This window comes from Onychostruthus taczanowskii, unplaced genomic scaffold (assembly GCF_017590055.1).
Source record: "Onychostruthus taczanowskii isolate IOZ18803 unplaced genomic scaffold, ASM1759005v1 scaffold61, whole genome shotgun sequence".
Classification (NCBI taxonomy): Eukaryota; Metazoa; Chordata; class Aves; order Passeriformes; family Passeridae; genus Onychostruthus; species Onychostruthus taczanowskii.
In genome coordinates this window covers 1297203-1315074 of record NW_024503790.1, presented here as the reverse complement: position 1 = coordinate 1315074, position 17872 = coordinate 1297203, and the positions used below count along the sequence as shown (strand labels likewise).

The window sequence follows — 17872 nt, the reverse complement described above, 5'->3', positions numbered from 1 at the left end:
ACAGTTGGCACCACATCAGAGGGGAGAGGCCTCATATCCCGCTGGATGGGCGTGAGCTTGCGGGTGGGTAAATCCTGTGGGAAGATGTTCCACTGGGAACGTGACAGAGCTGGAGAAATGGCTGAGGGAGCGTTGGGCCTGCTGAGCAGATCCCTGCAGGGGTGGGGGTAGCACTGGGAGTGGTGTTCAGCGTAGTCTGGAATTAAAGGTTTGCTCCTCTTTCCAGTCCTAAAGTAAATCTGTTGTCACTCCTGTTATCTCCCTTGGCTTTGGAAGCTGTGATAAGAGCTCACACTATTGGTTGGGTTTCTGGTGTCCCTTCAAAGGAATGAAATGAGCTGAAAACGAGGTCTGGAAGTATGAATAGTGGCAAAAATGAACCTGCATTTGGGCAGGATTTAAACTACTGGAGTGAACACGAAGTTGCTCAACTTGGGGACAGGAAAATGGAAAAGAAGACCAGAAGCATCTGGAGTTATCCCTTTCCAAGAGCCAAACTGGACACATTACTTTCTATTTCCCTACAGCCTCACAGATGAAACTCCATCTTCAGGTGAATAACGCCATTGTCCTGTTGGATTTGGAGTTTGGGAAGGTTGGCACCCGAACTCACATCAGTGCAAATTCTCCTTTGAGCTCCTGCAGCAGAAATGTGAACTTGACAGAAAAAAAAGAAATCTGGTGTCTGCTATTTCAAGAGGGGGGAAGACTGAGCAATGTCTCCAGAGATCTCTGGAGATCCATCCCAGGCAGCTCCACAGCACGGCCGGGGGTTGGAGCCCCGGGCTGATGGAAGTTGTGGGATTTAAGGCAAGACTCATTCAGGAGGCTTGGCAGGATTGCAGCCTCTACAGAGCTTACTATTGCCAAAAAAAGGTGGAAAGAATGTATACTTGAGCAGCAGTAATGTTCACATCCTGACAGCTGAGGAAGGAAACACCCCGGACCTTTGCCAGCCCCAAATCCATGACCCCTGAGTTTATTTCTGTGCGGTTAAAAACGAAATGTTATTTTACACTGTGATGGTTTCCATGGTTTGAGTTTGAGGGCAGTGGAATTCTGTCAGATTAAAAACTTTGGGATTGATCAATTAAATTACTTGGCTGTGGCAAAACTGAGGCTGTTGCTTTGCAGGCCTAATCCCTTCTTGGAGAAACCCCTGGGAGTGTGCAAGTGACATCACCAAACAAGACTGAAAGCAGCCCTTTGAAAAGGGCTCAGTTTTCACTGAATTTTTAGCAGATTTTGTGATGGAGGGAACTGGGGAAGCCTGTCTTAGATCTGTGCTTTGCTGAATTCCAGAAATTACCATATGCATGGACACTGCTCATCCCCAGCCTTGGTTTTGCCCCCGATAGTGGGAATAACTGGGCAGTTCTTGCTGAGGAAGCTCCTGGAGCAGCAGTAAAGGCTGATCCCTGCTGGGGGAGACAAAGCTGTGTTGCAGTCTGGGCCTGCTTGGCCTTTCCTCTCCCCTCCTTTGAGCCCCAGGAAATTCAGGATTTGTGCTGGGACTCTGCCCTGCCCTTAAAACCTCTCCATAGGGAGACACAATGGATGGGATGGGCAGGACCTGGAGCTTGGGAGATGTGGGTGATTTTTCCAGCCATTGGTTCTCTGAACAAGGAGATGATGTTTGACTACTTAAATAAGACTTTCCTTTTTAATTTACTTTGCTTTTGGGGTGTTCAGCCTGAAGGTAAAAGTCTTCCATCAGCGCTGGTAGCTCCTGCTGCTCTTTGGGCTGGGGTCTGGATGTGGTGATTCCCACAGGGTTCTGCAGGTCCATGGTCACCCTCCAAACAGGGAAACACTCTGGAGAAGCCACAGAAACTCATATGTATACTTTGGGGCAGGGGGAATGCAGCAAATCCCATCTGCTCCATGCCCTTAGGAACAGAGCTGACTGTTACTAACTCTTCTTATTTATAGTGAAGAACCTTTCAAAATTCTATTTTATTGTGATAAAGGAAGTGCACACTGGGTTTTTCCGCAGTGTCTGCTGGAAACCAAAAGCCAGAGCTGGAAATCTGTTTGCAGTAATCTTCAGTTACAAAATCAATTCCATTTACACTCTGTTAACTGGGCATGTGTGCCTGGGATTCGAATTTAAGCTGGGAGCATTTGCCACAAATTAGGAGCAGATTGGATTAATGGGTTTGTCTCCTCTTAATATATTGTGTGGTTTCTTCTACCCTTTAGGGGGAAAACACTATTGGAGTAAATCAGTGCTGATCTTGGGAATACTCTGGTGTTTCCTTTGACTCAGTTGGCCAGGGAGATCATTAATGCTGGAGTTACAACCTGCTTTTAAATTGAAATATAAATGCATCTCAGAGCAGTGCTGCAGGATTGAAGGAGTTTTCCTTTTGGATGAGATACTGGAAATTTGGGCTTGCTTATGGTTAATATATAATGATGATAATTCTTGAGAAAGATATGTTGAGAACAACCTTCTCTTCCAGCCAGCACCTGGTCTTTCCAAAAACTTGACTTCCTGGAGGTTTTTTTCCGTGCATGATCCTTGTGCTGTTGGCAGTGACCTCCTTGCTACCCCAAGTGCCATTTGGAGCTTGAATGAGCAACTTGAAGAACAATTCCTGTGTTTTCATGTCATTCTAATGATTGTTATTGCTGCATTGAAAGCCAGAGTGGTTGAACTAAGCTGAATCCTCCACAAGGCTGAACTGCTTTGTTGTTCTGTGCCTCAGAGCAGCCCCTGAGAGGGAAGATCATCACCCACAGCCCCATCAGCCCCGTGTCCTTCAGGGTTGTAACAGATGCACAATGTTTACATTGCAGCCCAAACCGCTGTACCTGCACCAAAGACCTGGAAGAAACCAAAAGACCGGACCCAAGCCACTGAGGAGGTGACAGAGGCAGAAACAGAGGTGAGAGGGAGCCAAAGTCCTGCTTTACCCACATTTAAAGGTGCTGTTCCTCTCTGGAAATTGTACTTTAGAGACATTGCTTCCTCATTGTCTCACAGGATCCAGGGCAGTTTTGGGGAGGAACTCTTCTATTCCTCAGCATCCTTTAGAAAACAGGTGTCAGTCTGCTCCCTTTTAAAGCTCTTCGGTTTTCTTTGGGTTTGCCTCATTTAATGACTAATGCAGTCATAAAATCACAGACTGGTTTAGGTTGGAAGTGCCCTTAAAGACTCATTCCATCCCAACCCCTGCCATGGCAAGGGACACCTTCCACTAGAAGGTTCCACTAAACTTCCACCAGGCTCCCAGCACTGAGGAACTCCTTTCAGTGAAGAGTGAGGGAAAACTGGGTTTGGATCCCTCAGCATTGCCTCATTTTACTCCCAGGCCACCATCCTGACATTTGTCAGGTTATTCTGCACAAGAATATCATGGCCAAGGATAGTTTTCCTGATTACCAACTGATGGAGAAGCTGATAAAGGAAAATGCTGAAGTTTTCAGGCAAAACCACCTCAAGAGTGATTAGATGAGTCAATAAAACCTCCCTCAGTGCTGTTCTGGTAGGGGTATTGCAGCAGAGGGCTGTGCTTAATATCCTGGGTCAGTACGGGGTTAGAATCAATCAGAAAGGGAGCAAGTGAGTAAAAATGTAGAAGTTCAGACTGCCCAGTGTGTGGATAAAAGCTGAGGTTGGCCAGATGTGATGCAGAGCAGGAGAGCAAAGGGGCTGCACCAGCAGCTTCATCCTCCACACTTTCCTCATCCTCCCCTGCAGGAGTTGTGTCTCCTGCAGTACCTGACAGTTCCACTGAGGAATTCTTCAGAGAATTCCCTTGAAAAATCTGCAAGAGGCGTTTTAGGATGTGGTACAGTCAGGTAGGGAGGCAAAGGATAGGGAGCCTCCTCCAGAGCATCCTCACTGGGGTTATTCCTTTGTTCAGTGCTAAGAGGGGCTGGGATTTCTCCCAGGAGAAGCACATTCCAACGCCTCCTCGTCTGAATGCACAATCAGGCTGTGTCCTTGGAGAGCTCTAAAATTAACAGCCAGGGATACTATTAATGCTTTTTCCTGAAATTGAGATGCTGGAATTGTGGTTGGATCTCCTGCCTTTCTTAGTGGCATCTGCTCCAGTTGGCAGCAGGCATTTAAAGGAAGAATCCCCCAAAACAAGCACCACGTGCCCTTTACCATCCCTTTCTCATGGATGGCAGGAGAAGAGAAAAGCAGAGTTGTGTTTCCAGGCTGGGATTGCTCATGGCTTAACAGTTCCCTCCATCCAATCCCATGGGGATTGCATGGGCAATGCTGAGTCTCTCCAATTGCACCATTAATTATCAGTGGGTTATCCATGGGAATGAACAGATAAATCACCCAGTAGCTCAGTGTGCTGTTCCATATCCCTGTGTAAGATGCATTTGTATTCCTGCTGCTCCCAAAAATGCCTTGTGACTCCGTGAAGAGCCGTTACACGTGCACTGAATTTGTCAGGGTGTTTCTAACAAAACCTCTGCTTCCGTCCATGCTCCAGCTGAAGGAGGAGGAGGAACCTTCAGGGGACAAAGTACTTGAATCTGATCAGGAGAAAATGAGCCATGGGCTTCAGCCAGAGAGGGAACCCTCAGAGCTCAAAGCAGGGAAGAGCATGGAGGAGAACGGGGAGCAGGAGGCAGAGCCGGTGCGGAACGGCGCCGAGAGCGTCTCGGAGGGCGAGGGCACCGACGGCACCTCCGGCTGCACGGAGAGCTCTGGGGAGGGCTCTGTGTACCAGTACAAACCAGGTAGGTCCTGCTCCATCTGCTCCTCTGCCTCCTCCTGCAAGGGCTGCTGACACCCCGAGTGCCTTCCCTGCAGGTGTTCCCACTGGGCTGGAAGGGGATTCAGTGTTCACCGTGTGCAGCTCTGCCGAGATCTGCAACCCAGCAGGCCCCAAGAGATCTTCCAGAGGGGCAAAAGGGGAAAAGGGTTTTTGTCTTACTGGTCATGCTCAAGAGAAGAGAAAATCACTAATTCCTTGAAATTTGTTGGATGTTGGCTACAGCACTGTGGAAATGGCACAGTTGATTCCTGTGTGATCGACAGCTGGAAACCATCCAAGAAATTCCACATAAACCAATATACTTCTGAAGTAAGAGGTGGTTAAATAAGAAATGAAAGTGCTCATTGGGTCCTAAATACAATTATGTGTGTTCATAAAGATTTAATTTCCTGGCTAAGCAGTTGCATGGATCTTTGGATTTCTAGAAAAGTAAGGAAAAGAAGCAGTTTGTGGTTTTCAATCCAGGCACTGCACAGTTCAGTCCCATTGATTAGGGTATAGGATATCTATAGAGCATTTTTGTTAGTTATGAAAATTTTGTTATTTATAGACCTGAACCTCAATTAATCTGCCTCATTTAGAGAGAACTTGAGACCAACTTCTCAGTTGCTCCCAATTTTTAAGCAGTTTCTTATTCAAGTGAAACTCTCTCCAAATAGAGTAGTCATTTTTTTATGAGCCCTGAAATTAAAGACTATAATAATAATAATAAGGAAGGACCTGGATAACCTGGTGGACAAGGAGCACCACCATTAAGGGACTCCACTGCAATGGTTATTTGTGCACCACTTTGTTCTGACAAAGACCTCAATTGCTTTGGTTTTATTAATTCAGCACAATCATATTGTGAGGGGAAAACACAGAGGCCTCTTGATAGCTCATCACACTCAGGGTACCTGAACAGTTCACTAGCCACTTCCTGAAGTTAATCCATAATTCATCAGCTGATGCAGTCAGAACAATCCCAGTTGTGTCCAGGTGTCCTTTCACTCAGCTGGAAGGGTTGGATGGATCCCTGACAAAGCAGAGGACATCAGACTTGTGCAGCAGTCCTCGATTTCAGCTCTGCTGTTCTGAGAAAGGGGAATTTGTGCCTTTGGAGGAACTGTGTGTTTGATCCCTGTCTCTCCCTGGATGGGGGATCCTTCCTGTGATGCTGCCCAGCTGCTTCTTCACATTAAAACAGCTCATTGAGGGCTTTCCAGGAGAAGGAAACTACACCTAAACTGCTTGTTGTTGTGTTGGAGCTTTTCCGTGGTAATGACAGGTACAGTGGGCAGGCCAGGAATTCCAGCCAGGATCCAGCCAAACCATTTCTGCACCCCTGTATCCTGAAGTTCTGGAGAAATAAAACTGCATAAAGAGCTAAAGTTTGCCATCACTTCTGTGTATTTTCATTCCCAGTTATTAAAAGCCATTGTTGGAGTAAGTCCCTGCTCGAGCCCTCTGCTGGGGTGCAGATGTGAGATCCCAGAGATCCAAAGCCAGGGGTCAGGGAGTGAAATAAAGGAATAATAAATACCTGAAGGGCTGATGAATGCTGAGTAATGCAGTCTGGCATGAGGGAGATCCAAAGGCAGTATCTCATACAGATGTTTTCCTTCAGATAAAACATGTTTTCTCCCTAATTTCAAACAAACTGTGTGGCCAGTGCTGAAAATCCTGTCTCCAGGCCACCAGAGGCTGACTTTCCTTGTGCTAAAGTGGCTGTAGGTTTATGTTGTGATTTGCATCAGGCAGGGTACTCCACACCCCAAAAGCCCCATGTAAAATAGGTGGAAAGTTGTGATTCCCAGATCATGGCCTGTGGTTGTGGCTTCTCTTGTTTCTGCTTGTTGTCTGCAGCCTGGGATGTTCACAGTTCATGGTTTCACATTTTCAAAGGATGTTTTTGTTCCATGCTCTGCTCTCCTTGACTTCACGTTTATGACTTCCTTTTACACCAGACAAACCCCTTTATCTTCTGCATTTTCACACAGAAACAGGGAATTGTCCCCATTCTACCATATCCCACAGGAGAGCAGAAGTCAAAGTTAGATACATGGGTTAGAACTGGAATTAGTGACCAGATCTGGGTGTGGTTGGACCTGGCTCTACACTCCCTGTTGCTCACATCCCTTTAATCTTACATGTGTTGCCCTCCTCTCTCCCTTCAAAATTAAAATCAAATCAAATTGAAATGTCCCAGGCTGGTACAGCAGCCTCATCCCTTTGGATTTACCAGAAGCACATGTGGGTGAGCAGGGGGTTTGTTTCCTGTGACTCTCAGGGACTTCTCTCCCTATAGAGCAGTGGAAGCCCCTGGACCCGGAGGGGAAGAAGCAGTACGACCGGGAATTCCTGCTGGATATCCAGTTCATGCCTGCCTGTATCCAGAAGCCTGAGGGGCTGCCTCCCATCAGCGACGTGGTGCTCGACAAGGTGAGAGGAGAGCCCATAAAACAGGTATGTGCAGGGTTTTGATATAAATAAAGATCCATAATGCCTCATTCCTGAACCATTTCCGTGTCAGGTTTCAGTGGGAAGTAGGAATGGTTGGTCTCATCACAAAATTCTACAAATAGAGGTGTTGGTGCCTGATGAATGTGCACAGATGATTAAAAACTGAAGCGTTTTTGATAGTCTTTATCTAAATTAAGTTATACCAGGATGTTATTAAAATTTAAAATTACCCAGCCATGAAGAGCTGAGGATCCAAGCAAGGCTGGATGGAGAGGCAGTGGCTTCTATTAGATCAAATAATTGATCTATTAGATCAATTAAAAAGCAGAGAGAAGCTTTTGGGCAGACTGTTTTTTGATCTGAAGCAGTTTCTTCACTATTTATAAGCTGATCTAATAAAAGATATTTAAGAACTCCATTCTCAAGCAGTTTTGGGATTTCTCTTCAGCCTCATCTCAGAGCTGATTGTGTCTGCTGGAGGTCTGGGCTTAGTGAAACACTTGGCATTTCTGAGTGCTGACACCGAGGCCTCGTTCTGCTCTCACTGAGAGCTGGAGAGTTCCTTGGCTTTGATGGAACCACGACAGCCTCACTCTTGAGACTCAGGGATGTGGGATCCTCGTGTGCAGAAACATTTCTGCTCTGAGTTTCATACCCAGGCAAATTGTAAAATGCAGCTTTATTGCCAAAATTATTTCATCTACCTTCTACTTTCCCATTATTGTTCTCACTGTTCTGTGTTTGAGCTTCCTGGGCTCAGTTGCCCATCTCTCATGTTGGCACAAAAGCCATTGCTTTGAGGGAAGGTGGCAATTTCATGCTCCTGAACCAAGACAGGCCCGTGTTACTATGATTTTATCCTCCATAATGTTTGAACTGTTTGTGAGCTCCACCAATTTCCTCAATAGTCTCCTGAAGACGTGTTTTAAATTAAATGTTTATTTTTAGCATAAGTGTGGATGCCTAAAACTTGAGGAGTTTGTTAAAAGCTTTAATTTGGCTGTTGAATATGACTGTCATGGTTTAGCAGATGCTGTCTGTAGATTGCATGACCTGAGCAGCCCCTGTCTGTGTGCTCTGCTCACGGCACAGGTCAGTCAGCCCAAGTTGCCGCTGAGGACTCTGGACCCCCGGATCCTGCCACGAGGCCCCGACTTCACGCCAGCCTTTGCTGATTTTGGGAGGCAAGCCCCCGGGGGAAGAAACGTGTCTGGAAGTGTGAGTTTGCCCCAACTTGCTCATTTAAAAACTGGCCCTAACACTGATGAAGTCCCTTCTCAGGCTTTTGGGCCTCTTCCGATGCGCCAGTGGTTCTGGTTTTGTCAGGATGAATGCAGGGGTGATGTTTGCTTGGCTGACACATTGTGGGGGAATTGGAAACAGTTGTGGATGTTTGTCACGGGTAGCTGTTGTTTGGGAAGGGTTCATCTCCTTCGTGTTTCCCTGTGTGAGAGGTGGAAGTGTTTCCACACCAGGACCCGGCAGTCGCGTGTGCGGTCGCGCGTTCGTCGTACAACAGACCCGGCGTCAGTGCGTCAGCCTGGGGGCTGTGCTGCAAAACACACCCACAGAGCAAAGAGATTTTACTAACAAACAGCGTACAGCCAGCACCTGTGTGTTCCTACTTTCTCTGTGCTTCCACATGTTGCTTTGGTCACTTCATTCCTTGCTTTCGCACCTTTTCCGCTGCTTTTCTTTCATTTTCCCTTCTTCTCCCTGTGTCTGGCTTTGCCCGCACTCTGAAATCCCTCTGTGAGTTCTTCACTCATGCCTCTGCCATGTCTTTTCCTGGGGCACAGGTGACCCCAGCATGTTCTACCCCGTCAGTGCCACTGGAGGAGGATGCTGCCACCGTTAGAGGCAATCACTGATTTTCAGCTGTTGAGCTGCTTCTGCTGTGTCCAACGACACAGCCATTGTGGAACTTTCAAATCTGCTGGTTCCAGAAGAGTTCTCTGAATCACTCCAACTTCCAACTGTGCAGGTTTCCAGAAGTCAAACCCAGTGATTTTGGGTCAGTGTAATAAATCTGGTTTGAGGCACTCGTGGCCGGTGCCTCAGTTCTGGGTTGCACACCTGTGTCCTGGAGTTGCCTCAGTGCCACAGTTTCTCTTGGAGCACCACCTGGTCCACAGAGCCTCGCGAGGTCGGCAGTGCCTGCGGCGTTCGGGCCGCGCCGGCTGTGCTGCGGCGCCTCCTCTCCTGTCAGCGCTGAGCGTCGCGAGCCCCGCGGCGCCCGGGTAACGCGGCTGTCGCTCTTTGTCTCTCCGCAGGCCTGCAAAGTGCAGAGCACCCCTGGATTGCCCTCCCTGGCTCGGTGCGGGCCCCCATCATGCCCTCTCTTGGTCTCGCCTCACCCACCATTGAGGAACCTGCCGATAGGGGTAAGCCAAATCCCCCCCTCTCCCCCCAGACTTTGCACCTTTTTGTAGAGTTGCCTTTTTTCCCAACACCCGCTGTTGATAAAGAACGACTGGCAGAAAACTTTACAAAAAGGTGCAACCTTGTTTAAAAAAAACCGAAACAAGACTTGCGTTGTACCCCTCTAGGCAGTCTTCAGTGGTGGGTGGGACATCACCAGCTGAGGGCATGCTGGGACGTTGGCCCGAGCGGGATCCGCGAGGGTCTGCACTTTGCAGACCTGTGGAAAGGGGGAGAAAAGGTAAGTCCTGCTTACCCCGTTCATTTGGAGCATTCAGCACGTAACATACATCTTACATTTGCGCCTTTGCAGAGCAGAGCCTCTCCTTGCCTTGTTCTGGAGGAGGGCTGGAAGGTGACGTGGTTTAACCAGCCTGTCCTCGACGCCGGCGGTTGTAGGATCAGAGGGTTCTGAGCCCAGCAATGCCAGACGTTCCCCTCTCGTGACGCATGGCCACCCCTGCGTGTGCGCTGCCTGTCCCCAGCCATCCCACCTCTGCACAGGCCATGCCATGAACCATCAAACCACTGCCTCTTCCTTGCCCCAAATAACGTCGAGCAGCTCAGCGCTAACCGCTTCCGGCACGTTGAGAGTCTTTTGTTTCGCTTCTTTGGCTTTTGTCTTTGTTTCCCTCTTTTTGCTTGAACGTGTTTTATGACTGTCTCTGGCACTAACCAATGTTGCGTCGGACGGCAGCGGGGTGGAGTTGTACAGGACAGGATGGGAAGGCTCTTTGGTGTAGGCAGGGTTAGGTGAGCGTGGCAGATGAGGAGATGCAAACTCAGAGATGTGGGGCTGTAGCGGACGGGTCCGTCCTTGCACCGGCTGCGTTGGCTTTGTCCTTCCTGAGAGGTGATGGAAACTGAAATCACCTCAGTTCTTGTTTCTGGAAGGCACAACCCCTCCCACCATCAAAGATCAATTTCACTGTCTACATTCAAAGCCTCTTACAGAGGAAGAAGCACTTCCTTAATTCCTTGGATGGTTTCTAAAGTATTTCCATGACTTGCAGCCTGAGTGGGAGCACCAGGCCAGTCTATGCTGCTGTGAGTCTTTGGCTCCTCTGCAGGAGTCCTGTACCTTTGTTGTCCTGCTTTCCTTCCCTGTGTCTTCCTCTGAAAGAGAGGTCATTCAGATTAATGCAGGAACACCTGGTACTTGTCCCATGCTCCAGAACCATCATTATTTACAGGAAGCCAGGCCTGAGCTCAGGCACCTCTTTAACTTGCTGTATAAATCTGGAGCCAAAAACCCCAGACCCCTAGACTATTTCTCTTAAAAGTTAGATCCATCTGTTATGACATCTTCAAAGGATGCTTCTGTTCACTGATTGAAAACCTAATCACACAGTTGGAACTGAGTTTATTCACAGATATTAAAAACATACAGTCTCAAAGAAGGCCTTTGTTGTGTTGATGCTTGAAAGGTCTGGGCTCAAAGGCAGCCGTATGTGTGGAGGTGACAGGTGACATGCTGGTGCTCCGTGCATCCTTCAGTTTTCCAAGGGAGTCACCTCCCTCAGGGGTGGATGTTTGCTGAAAAGGAACATTTGCATGGACCCGTGCCTGAGGAAGTTCTGTGCCTGAGGAAGTGCCGGCCTCTGCGACTCCGTCCCCGTGCGTTACAGCCTGGCGTGTCTGGGAGGTCCTTCAGACCAGAGCTGCCTCTGTGCAGGAGATGGAGTGGCTGCAGGTCACCTCTCCTTGGCTTTGCCCGTTCTGGGGGGAGTGAGCTCAAAGGATTGGGATTTCAGGGCACACTGCAGCCTGGCTCTGATTACAGAGCTGTCCCCGGGCAGGAGGTGCGTGCTGAGCTCTGGCACACGTGGCTGTGGCCGGTCAGTTTCTGTGACATCATTGTCTGGTCTTTCAGCTGGAGGGAAGTGTCTTCTCTCCACATTGGCAGCGTGGTCAGAGCCTGGGCAGCAGAACTGTGTAACACCAGAGGTGGTGTGTGTGGCAGGGCTGCTGTCAGACCTTGCTGAGCCAGACTGGTGTCAGTCAGGGCTCAGGGTGGGAGCAGAGAGGGGAAATAGGGAGAGATCAGTGTCTGCTTTAGGAAGGTGTCTGACACACAGAAACATCCTGAAGGCTCCCTCTTCCACTGCTGACTCCTCAGGAGTGATCAGCTGCTGTGGTTGCGCTACAAGTGGTTGGACTTGATGATCTTGGCAATCTTTTCCAAGATAAATGATTCTGTGAATTACAGCATTCACGGGTTTGCAGTTTGAATAATCTGCTGGGCTATTTCTGTGCATGGCAGGGGATGTGAACAGGGGTCTTTGTAAGCTGAGGGGAGCCCAGTGACACCCTGCCCCTCAGACCCCTCTCCCAGGCACCACTGGGAACATGTCACTCCTCAGCATGAGGTCATTGTCTTCTGACAACATCTTCCTCTGTTGCTGTTATCCCAAACAAGAGCTCCAGCACTGCTGGTGATCCTACTCATTTGCACACATTTACCTTGTCAAAAGCAGGTGGTTCAGTTCCCTCCTGCCTTTAAGAATAATTTTGCCTTTCAGTAACCACCAACCAGGTTTGTGGCTGATGTATGACATAAGAGGCACCAGCCAAGAGCCCTTTCCTCCTATTCATTGAAGCTCTTCAAGTAACTGCAGTGGCCTTTTTGATGCTCATTGAATCCCTTTGTTGAACAAAGCAGTTTTTGAAATGGCCCATCTTCCATGAGTGGCTGCTGAGCAGATTAATTACTGCTGTGGGAAGTACCAGGTTTGATAATGGAGTTTTGCTGCTTTAATTTGTACCTTGAGGTTGGCCATTTGTGATAAGTGAGTTCAGAAATGTGAAAGAGTGTGGGGGAAGAGCAACCTCCCAATAGCATCTGGTACTGTTAGTCCTTAATCAGATGATGGAGAGGAGGTTTGGGGGTGTCTTGTCCCCTACCCTTGTACCTCTGGTGAAAAACTCCCCAGCAGTGGCAGGTTTTGTGCCTGTTCAGGAGGAGCATCACATTACACAGGATTGCAGAGGTGCTTAGGCAGTTCCAAAGCACCCTGATTCCCTTTCTTCTGTGAAACCACCCAGAGTTTGTCCATATCTGTTAGGATCCATATTTTTCAAGTGTAGCAGCTGAAGTGATGCTCCATCACTGTGTTTTACATAATTCCCATCACAAAATGGCTTTGTTGGAAGAAATCTCCAGTAAAACTTAACATTTCTGGCAGAGCTGCCAGTTTGTCATTGTCTAAGTGCTTGGGATGGCATGTTTGAAATACACCTGTAAGGGCTGAATTCTTCCACAGCTTGCTGTGGTGTCTCACAGTTATGCAGTTTCTGATCCCAAGAGGCACTTTTGGCCAGTTGGGGTCAGTTCTGCCAGGTTCTGCTGGAATCCCAGCACCCGGAGCGCCACCGGGTTGTGTAGGTTGTGTAGGCAGAGTCATCCCATCTCTCTGTTGGGAAGAGCTGCCCAGAGGGATGTGTTGGGTGTCTCCACATTCCCTGGGAGCAGCCCGGAGCAGTGCTGGGTCAGAGGGACTCCTGGTGTCCCAGCAGGACGTGCTGGTGGTCAGTGGTGCCGTCAGCGGGTGTTGGTGTTGGCCCTGGATGTGTTACCCAGCGTGAGCTTAAAGTGGGATATAACAGGGAATGTTTTTGTCCTAGTTGTTGAATGTTGGACCGAGGAGATCTCAGCCAGGCCAGAGGAGGGAGCCCAGGAAGATCATCACTGTGTGTGTGAAGGAGGATGTGCACCTGAAGAAGGCAGAGAACGCCTGGAAGCCGAGCCTGAAGAGGGAAAACCAAACGGAGGACCCAGAAAATGTCAAAACCCAGGTGAGAGACTAAGCAGGTCTGAGGGTGCAGCAGCTGCCCCAGGTAGTGGTAATTTGGCTTCCCTCTTGTATCAGACAGTGAAAAAGGGCAATTAATTCCCGTTGGAATCCCAGTTTTCCCCTACCTTGATGGTATTTTTTGTGTGTTTATTCTTGACCTGGTGTTTAAATACCAGTCCTGTATATTAAGCAGAGAACACCAGACAACCTCCTGTCTCTCTTCCAGGATTGCTTTCCTACTTCTGTTTTACTGGAATGTTTCTGTCTTGGTTCTAAAGCAATTACATTCCTTACATTCCCAGCACAGAACTTAGTTTTCATCTCCTTTCAGACAACATTTCTTCCCTGAATCCTCAGCAAGACTGAGGCACCAGCCAAGAGCCCTTGGCTCAGCAAGACTGAGGTTCCTCTGTGAAATCCCTCAGTTGGTCCTGCCCAGCCCAATGGTTCTGTCTGAAGCTGCCTCTGTCCCTCCTCTCCTCCATGGGGCACTTGCTCTGGGAGGAGGTTTTTGTCTGGTGGTCAAGCTTGTAATTTGTAGGATAAGTTGGAATGGTCTTGAAGGACACTGGAATTCTGTTCTTGGAGCTAATGATGGCATTGTTGATCTCATTATCATCCTGGATAGGAAAAAATAAAGTACCTTAAAGTGAATTATAGGAGAGGTTGATTACCTCTCGCTGAAGGAGACAGAGGCCACTCCCTATTAATTTATATCTCATGGATTAAACTGATATAAAGAAGAGTATTTCTGACAGGAAGGGCTTTGTGCCTCTGTTGCACTTGACAAGTGCATTTGGGTGTTCCCAGAACTCCTGCCCTATAGTCTTGGTCTTTGGTAGCCAAGTGAGGATTGGAGTTGGGCTGTCCAGAAACATGTGGTGTGTCACTCAGCTTCCCAGACATTCTTACAGGATGTCTCCATTCTCCTGTGGGAAGCATCCTGCCTCATTCCTGAAATCCACCTGCCCCACTCGTGCCTGAGCTTGCAGTGTTTCTGTCCCTCAGGAGCTGTTCCGCAAGGTACGAAGCATCTTGAACAAGCTGACGCCCCAGATGTTCAACCAGCTGATGAAGCAGGTGACAGACCTGACGGTGGACACGGAGGAGAGGCTGAAGGGAGTCATCGACCTGGTCTTCGAGAAGGCCATCGACGAGCCCAGCTTCTCCGTGGCCTACGCCAACATGTGCCGCTGCCTGGTGACGGTAAGAGCCGCCCGGGAGCTGCCCTGGGCTGAGGGGCAGCAACAGAAACTGCAGAGAGCAGAGTTAAGTGGTGGCTTCTGAGTGTAAGTAGGAATAATTAATGTGGAATATTGGTTTTTTGGCCATGCCCAAGGCAGAGGGATTTCCTTGGAGCAGTTGTCGGGAGTTGAGGACTCCTTGCTCCACCTGGTCGCAAGATAAGTCGTGTTTGGGAAGTTCATGGAATCACAGAAGCATGGAATAGTATAAGCAGGAAAGGGAATTTAAAGCTCTTCTCATTCCACCCCCTGCCATGGGCAGGGACAACTTCCACTATCCCAGGGTGCTCCAAGCCTCATCCAGCCTGGCCTTGGACATTTCTGGGGTGGGCAACCACGACTGCTCTTTCTATGTCTGTCAGTTCCAAGGGAGCCCAGGATGAGCCAGGCTTTGCACAGATCATTCTCAGATGGTGAATTTGGGACAAAAGAGCCCCCTTTTCCCCAGGTCCTTCATGACATGCAGTGAAGGAATATGGCTTAAGCCTTCAGCACAGAGCAGGAGTGTTTTCAAGCAGAGGGTGTTTTTAAGGGATCATGTGGATGGAAATGTAATTCATCCCTGGGTGGAGGTGGTGTCAGCCAAGTTTGGAGTGTGACTTTACATCTGCAATGTAAAACTCCACTGGAAATCCTGATGTGAGGCTTTATTCACAGCCTTGCAGAGCCACGCAGCTCAACATGAAGAGCAAAATAAATTGTTATTGGATGACCCTTCCTCTGTGGAGTTTATCCCTATTTCTGCTGATGTTTTTCTTCCTTCTCACTCCAGCTGAAAGTGCCCATGGCAGACAAACCTGGGAGCACAGTAAATTTCCGTAAGTTGCTGTTAAATCGCTGCCAGAAGGAATTTGAAAAGGACAAGGCTGACGATGATGTCTTTGAAAAGAAGCAGAAAGAACTCGAAGCTGCCACCACTGTAAGTGGTGTTTTTCTCCATAAGTTCTCAGAGCTTCCTCAGAAAATGATTTCCTTTTGAAACAGCAGTTGATTTGGGGGGATTTTGGAGTTGAGACTTTCATTCTGTCCTGTGCCTGGGGATAATAAAAAATATTTGCCTTGACAGTGGGTTTATCCCAGCATCTTTCTGGGCTTTAGGAGTAAAAGAGGGAACAATGTCTATGAACATAAAACTGGATCTTTCAAAGAGTTTTGTGCACTGGGAACGGGGTTTTGCAGAGCTGTTTCCTGTTTTACAGCCAGAGGAGAAGACACGGCTCCACGACGAGCTGGAAGAGGCCAAGGACAAAGCCCGGCGGAGATCCATCGGGAACATCAAATTCATCGGCGAGCTTTTCAAGCTGAAGATGCTGACAGAGGCCATCATGCACGACTGCGTGGTGAAGCTGCTGAAAAACCACGACGAGGAGTCCCTCGAGTGCCTTTGCCGCCTGCTCACGACCATTGGCAAGGACCTGGACTTTGAGAAGGCAAAGGTGGGGCAGGAATGGGAGTGAGGGATGAGCTTCTCTGGGCAGAGCTGGAAAAATGGGTGTGGGGTGTTTTTATTTGATTTGTTTTTTCTTCAGGAATTTCCATATGGCATGAGGAAATCATCCGCTCCTCTGTGGATGTTTCGTCATGACCTGGCCTCGCTCCCTGCTCTGTAATAGATTCTGTATCATTTTCAACTGTGTTCTCCAGTTGTTATTTCCAAGGATTTTGTCCAAACACACAGCCCAGAAATGCTCAACATTTCCTTTTTCCAAGTCGAATGTCCCTCTTCCTTTGTAGTTCCCAAAACATTATTATTTCCAGTTGAAAATTTATGTTACCTACAAAAGCCACCATGAAATGTGTTGTTCAGGTTAAATCTGCAACACCCTCATTAACCAGTCCAAAGACCCACCTGAGCCTCGGGGGTGCCTGTGTTTTGTGTCCAGATGTGCTGGGATGTGGCAGCTGTTCTGCAGCCGCAGCACTCCTGCATCTTCCTCCCCCTTTTCCAGCAAATATATCTGTAGCACAGAGCACTGTGCACTCCAAGAGCTTCTCTTGGCATAGACAGTCTGCTGCTCCTTCACAAAAACCAGGCTTGGGATGAGCAACTCAAGGGTTTTGCCAGGAATCCGTGGGACTGGGCTCTGGAAGCAAACGGAGCTAATTGTGTTCAGCTGCCCCGGGCAGGGAGTTCCCTCTCCTCTCAGGGATCTCAGGGATCACAGTGGATCAGTGCTGAGCCTTAGGGGAAGGAATTTCCCAGGCTGTTCTGTGAGCATTGACCAAACCAGCGTGGTTTATGAGCAGTCCCAGGCAAACACCCTGTGCTGTGAGCGCAGCACCAGCGGGATTCAGTTTCTCCGTGTGCTTTGGGAGCAAAACCAGCTCTGACTTCCAGGCTGAGGTCAGGCTGGACGAGGCCTGGATGCTGTTTTGGTCTTTTGGAGCACTGTAAAAGCCAACATTTTGATGCTTTGCTGGTTCTGCACCCTCGAGCTGGGGCATGGTGGGGCACAGAGCGAGGGAGCAATTCCAGAGGCCTCTGTCCCATCTTTGGGATTGGTTATTTCTGTCAAGACTGAGAGAATCCTTCTTAATGAGGTAGACATTTTATTATGTGTTTTTATTGAAGCTGAACTGTTATTCATAGTTTAATTAAAATTTCTAAACAAAGTCCATTGGAAATATTTTCCCTATCATGCCTAACTTTGGAAACATTTGCTCCCAGAGCTGGAGCTTTCCAAGGCAAGGCCAGACACAAATTTTAATGGATTTTTTTCTTGTTTCTTTAACTACAAGGACAAGGATTTAGTTGTTTTTTAGTGAAGAGAATGGGAATCATGGTAGAAAACTGCTCTGAAACTCTTGTTTGAAACAACCAGAGGCCCTAATTTGAGAAAATGGCTTTTTAGAGCTTGGTGAGCCAAATTTAGACCTAACAGGAGCTTCTCTGCTGATCCAAATTGATGTTTTAGTGTGAACCTATTGGGATTCCACCATATCATGATTATCCTGATGAGGAGTTTGTAGGGTTTTTTTCCCACAGCTCAGCCCAGTAAACTGTTTTTGCAGAGGGACCCAGAGCTGCTGCTCAGTCTGGCCTGGCTCAGCTCAGGGGATAAACCATGGAATGATGTGTCTTAGGCTGGTTTTGTACCCATTTTTCCCCTGAGCCAGTTTTTCTTGGGCTGAGGTAAGCACACAGCTGATTTGAGGAGGGGAAGCTCAGACTGAGATGGATTTCTAATGGATATAATGTTTATTATGTACATGCAGAGGGTGT

At 48.3% G+C, this 17872-nt stretch overlaps 1 protein-coding gene across 11 annotated transcripts in view; it reads left to right on the top strand.

The window, feature by feature from the left end:
• Positions 1 to 17872, top strand: part of EIF4G3 (eukaryotic translation initiation factor 4 gamma 3) — a 143804-nt gene that overhangs the window by 103268 nt on the left and 22664 nt on the right. For 8 of the 11 annotated variants that reach the window (XR_005953751.1, XM_041419432.1, XM_041419430.1 and 5 more), the window contains 8 exons: positions 2803 to 2891; positions 4455 to 4710; positions 7036 to 7193; positions 8283 to 8408; positions 13236 to 13406; positions 14414 to 14611; positions 15422 to 15568; positions 15849 to 16085. Coding sequence is in view for 10 of the 11 variants with exons in the window: in XM_041419432.1 (XP_041275366.1) it covers positions 2803 to 2891; positions 4455 to 4710; positions 7036 to 7193; positions 8283 to 8408; positions 13236 to 13406; positions 14414 to 14611; positions 15422 to 15568; positions 15849 to 16085 (1382 nt within the window). In the remaining variant the exon portion in view is untranslated. Of the gene's footprint in view, positions 1 to 2802; positions 2892 to 4454; positions 4711 to 7035; positions 7194 to 8282; positions 8409 to 9463; positions 9575 to 13235; positions 13407 to 14413; positions 14612 to 15421; positions 15569 to 15848; positions 16086 to 17872 lie in introns of all 11 variants that reach the window. The other 3 variants (XM_041419427.1, XM_041419426.1, XM_041419434.1) reach the window with 2 other exon arrangements.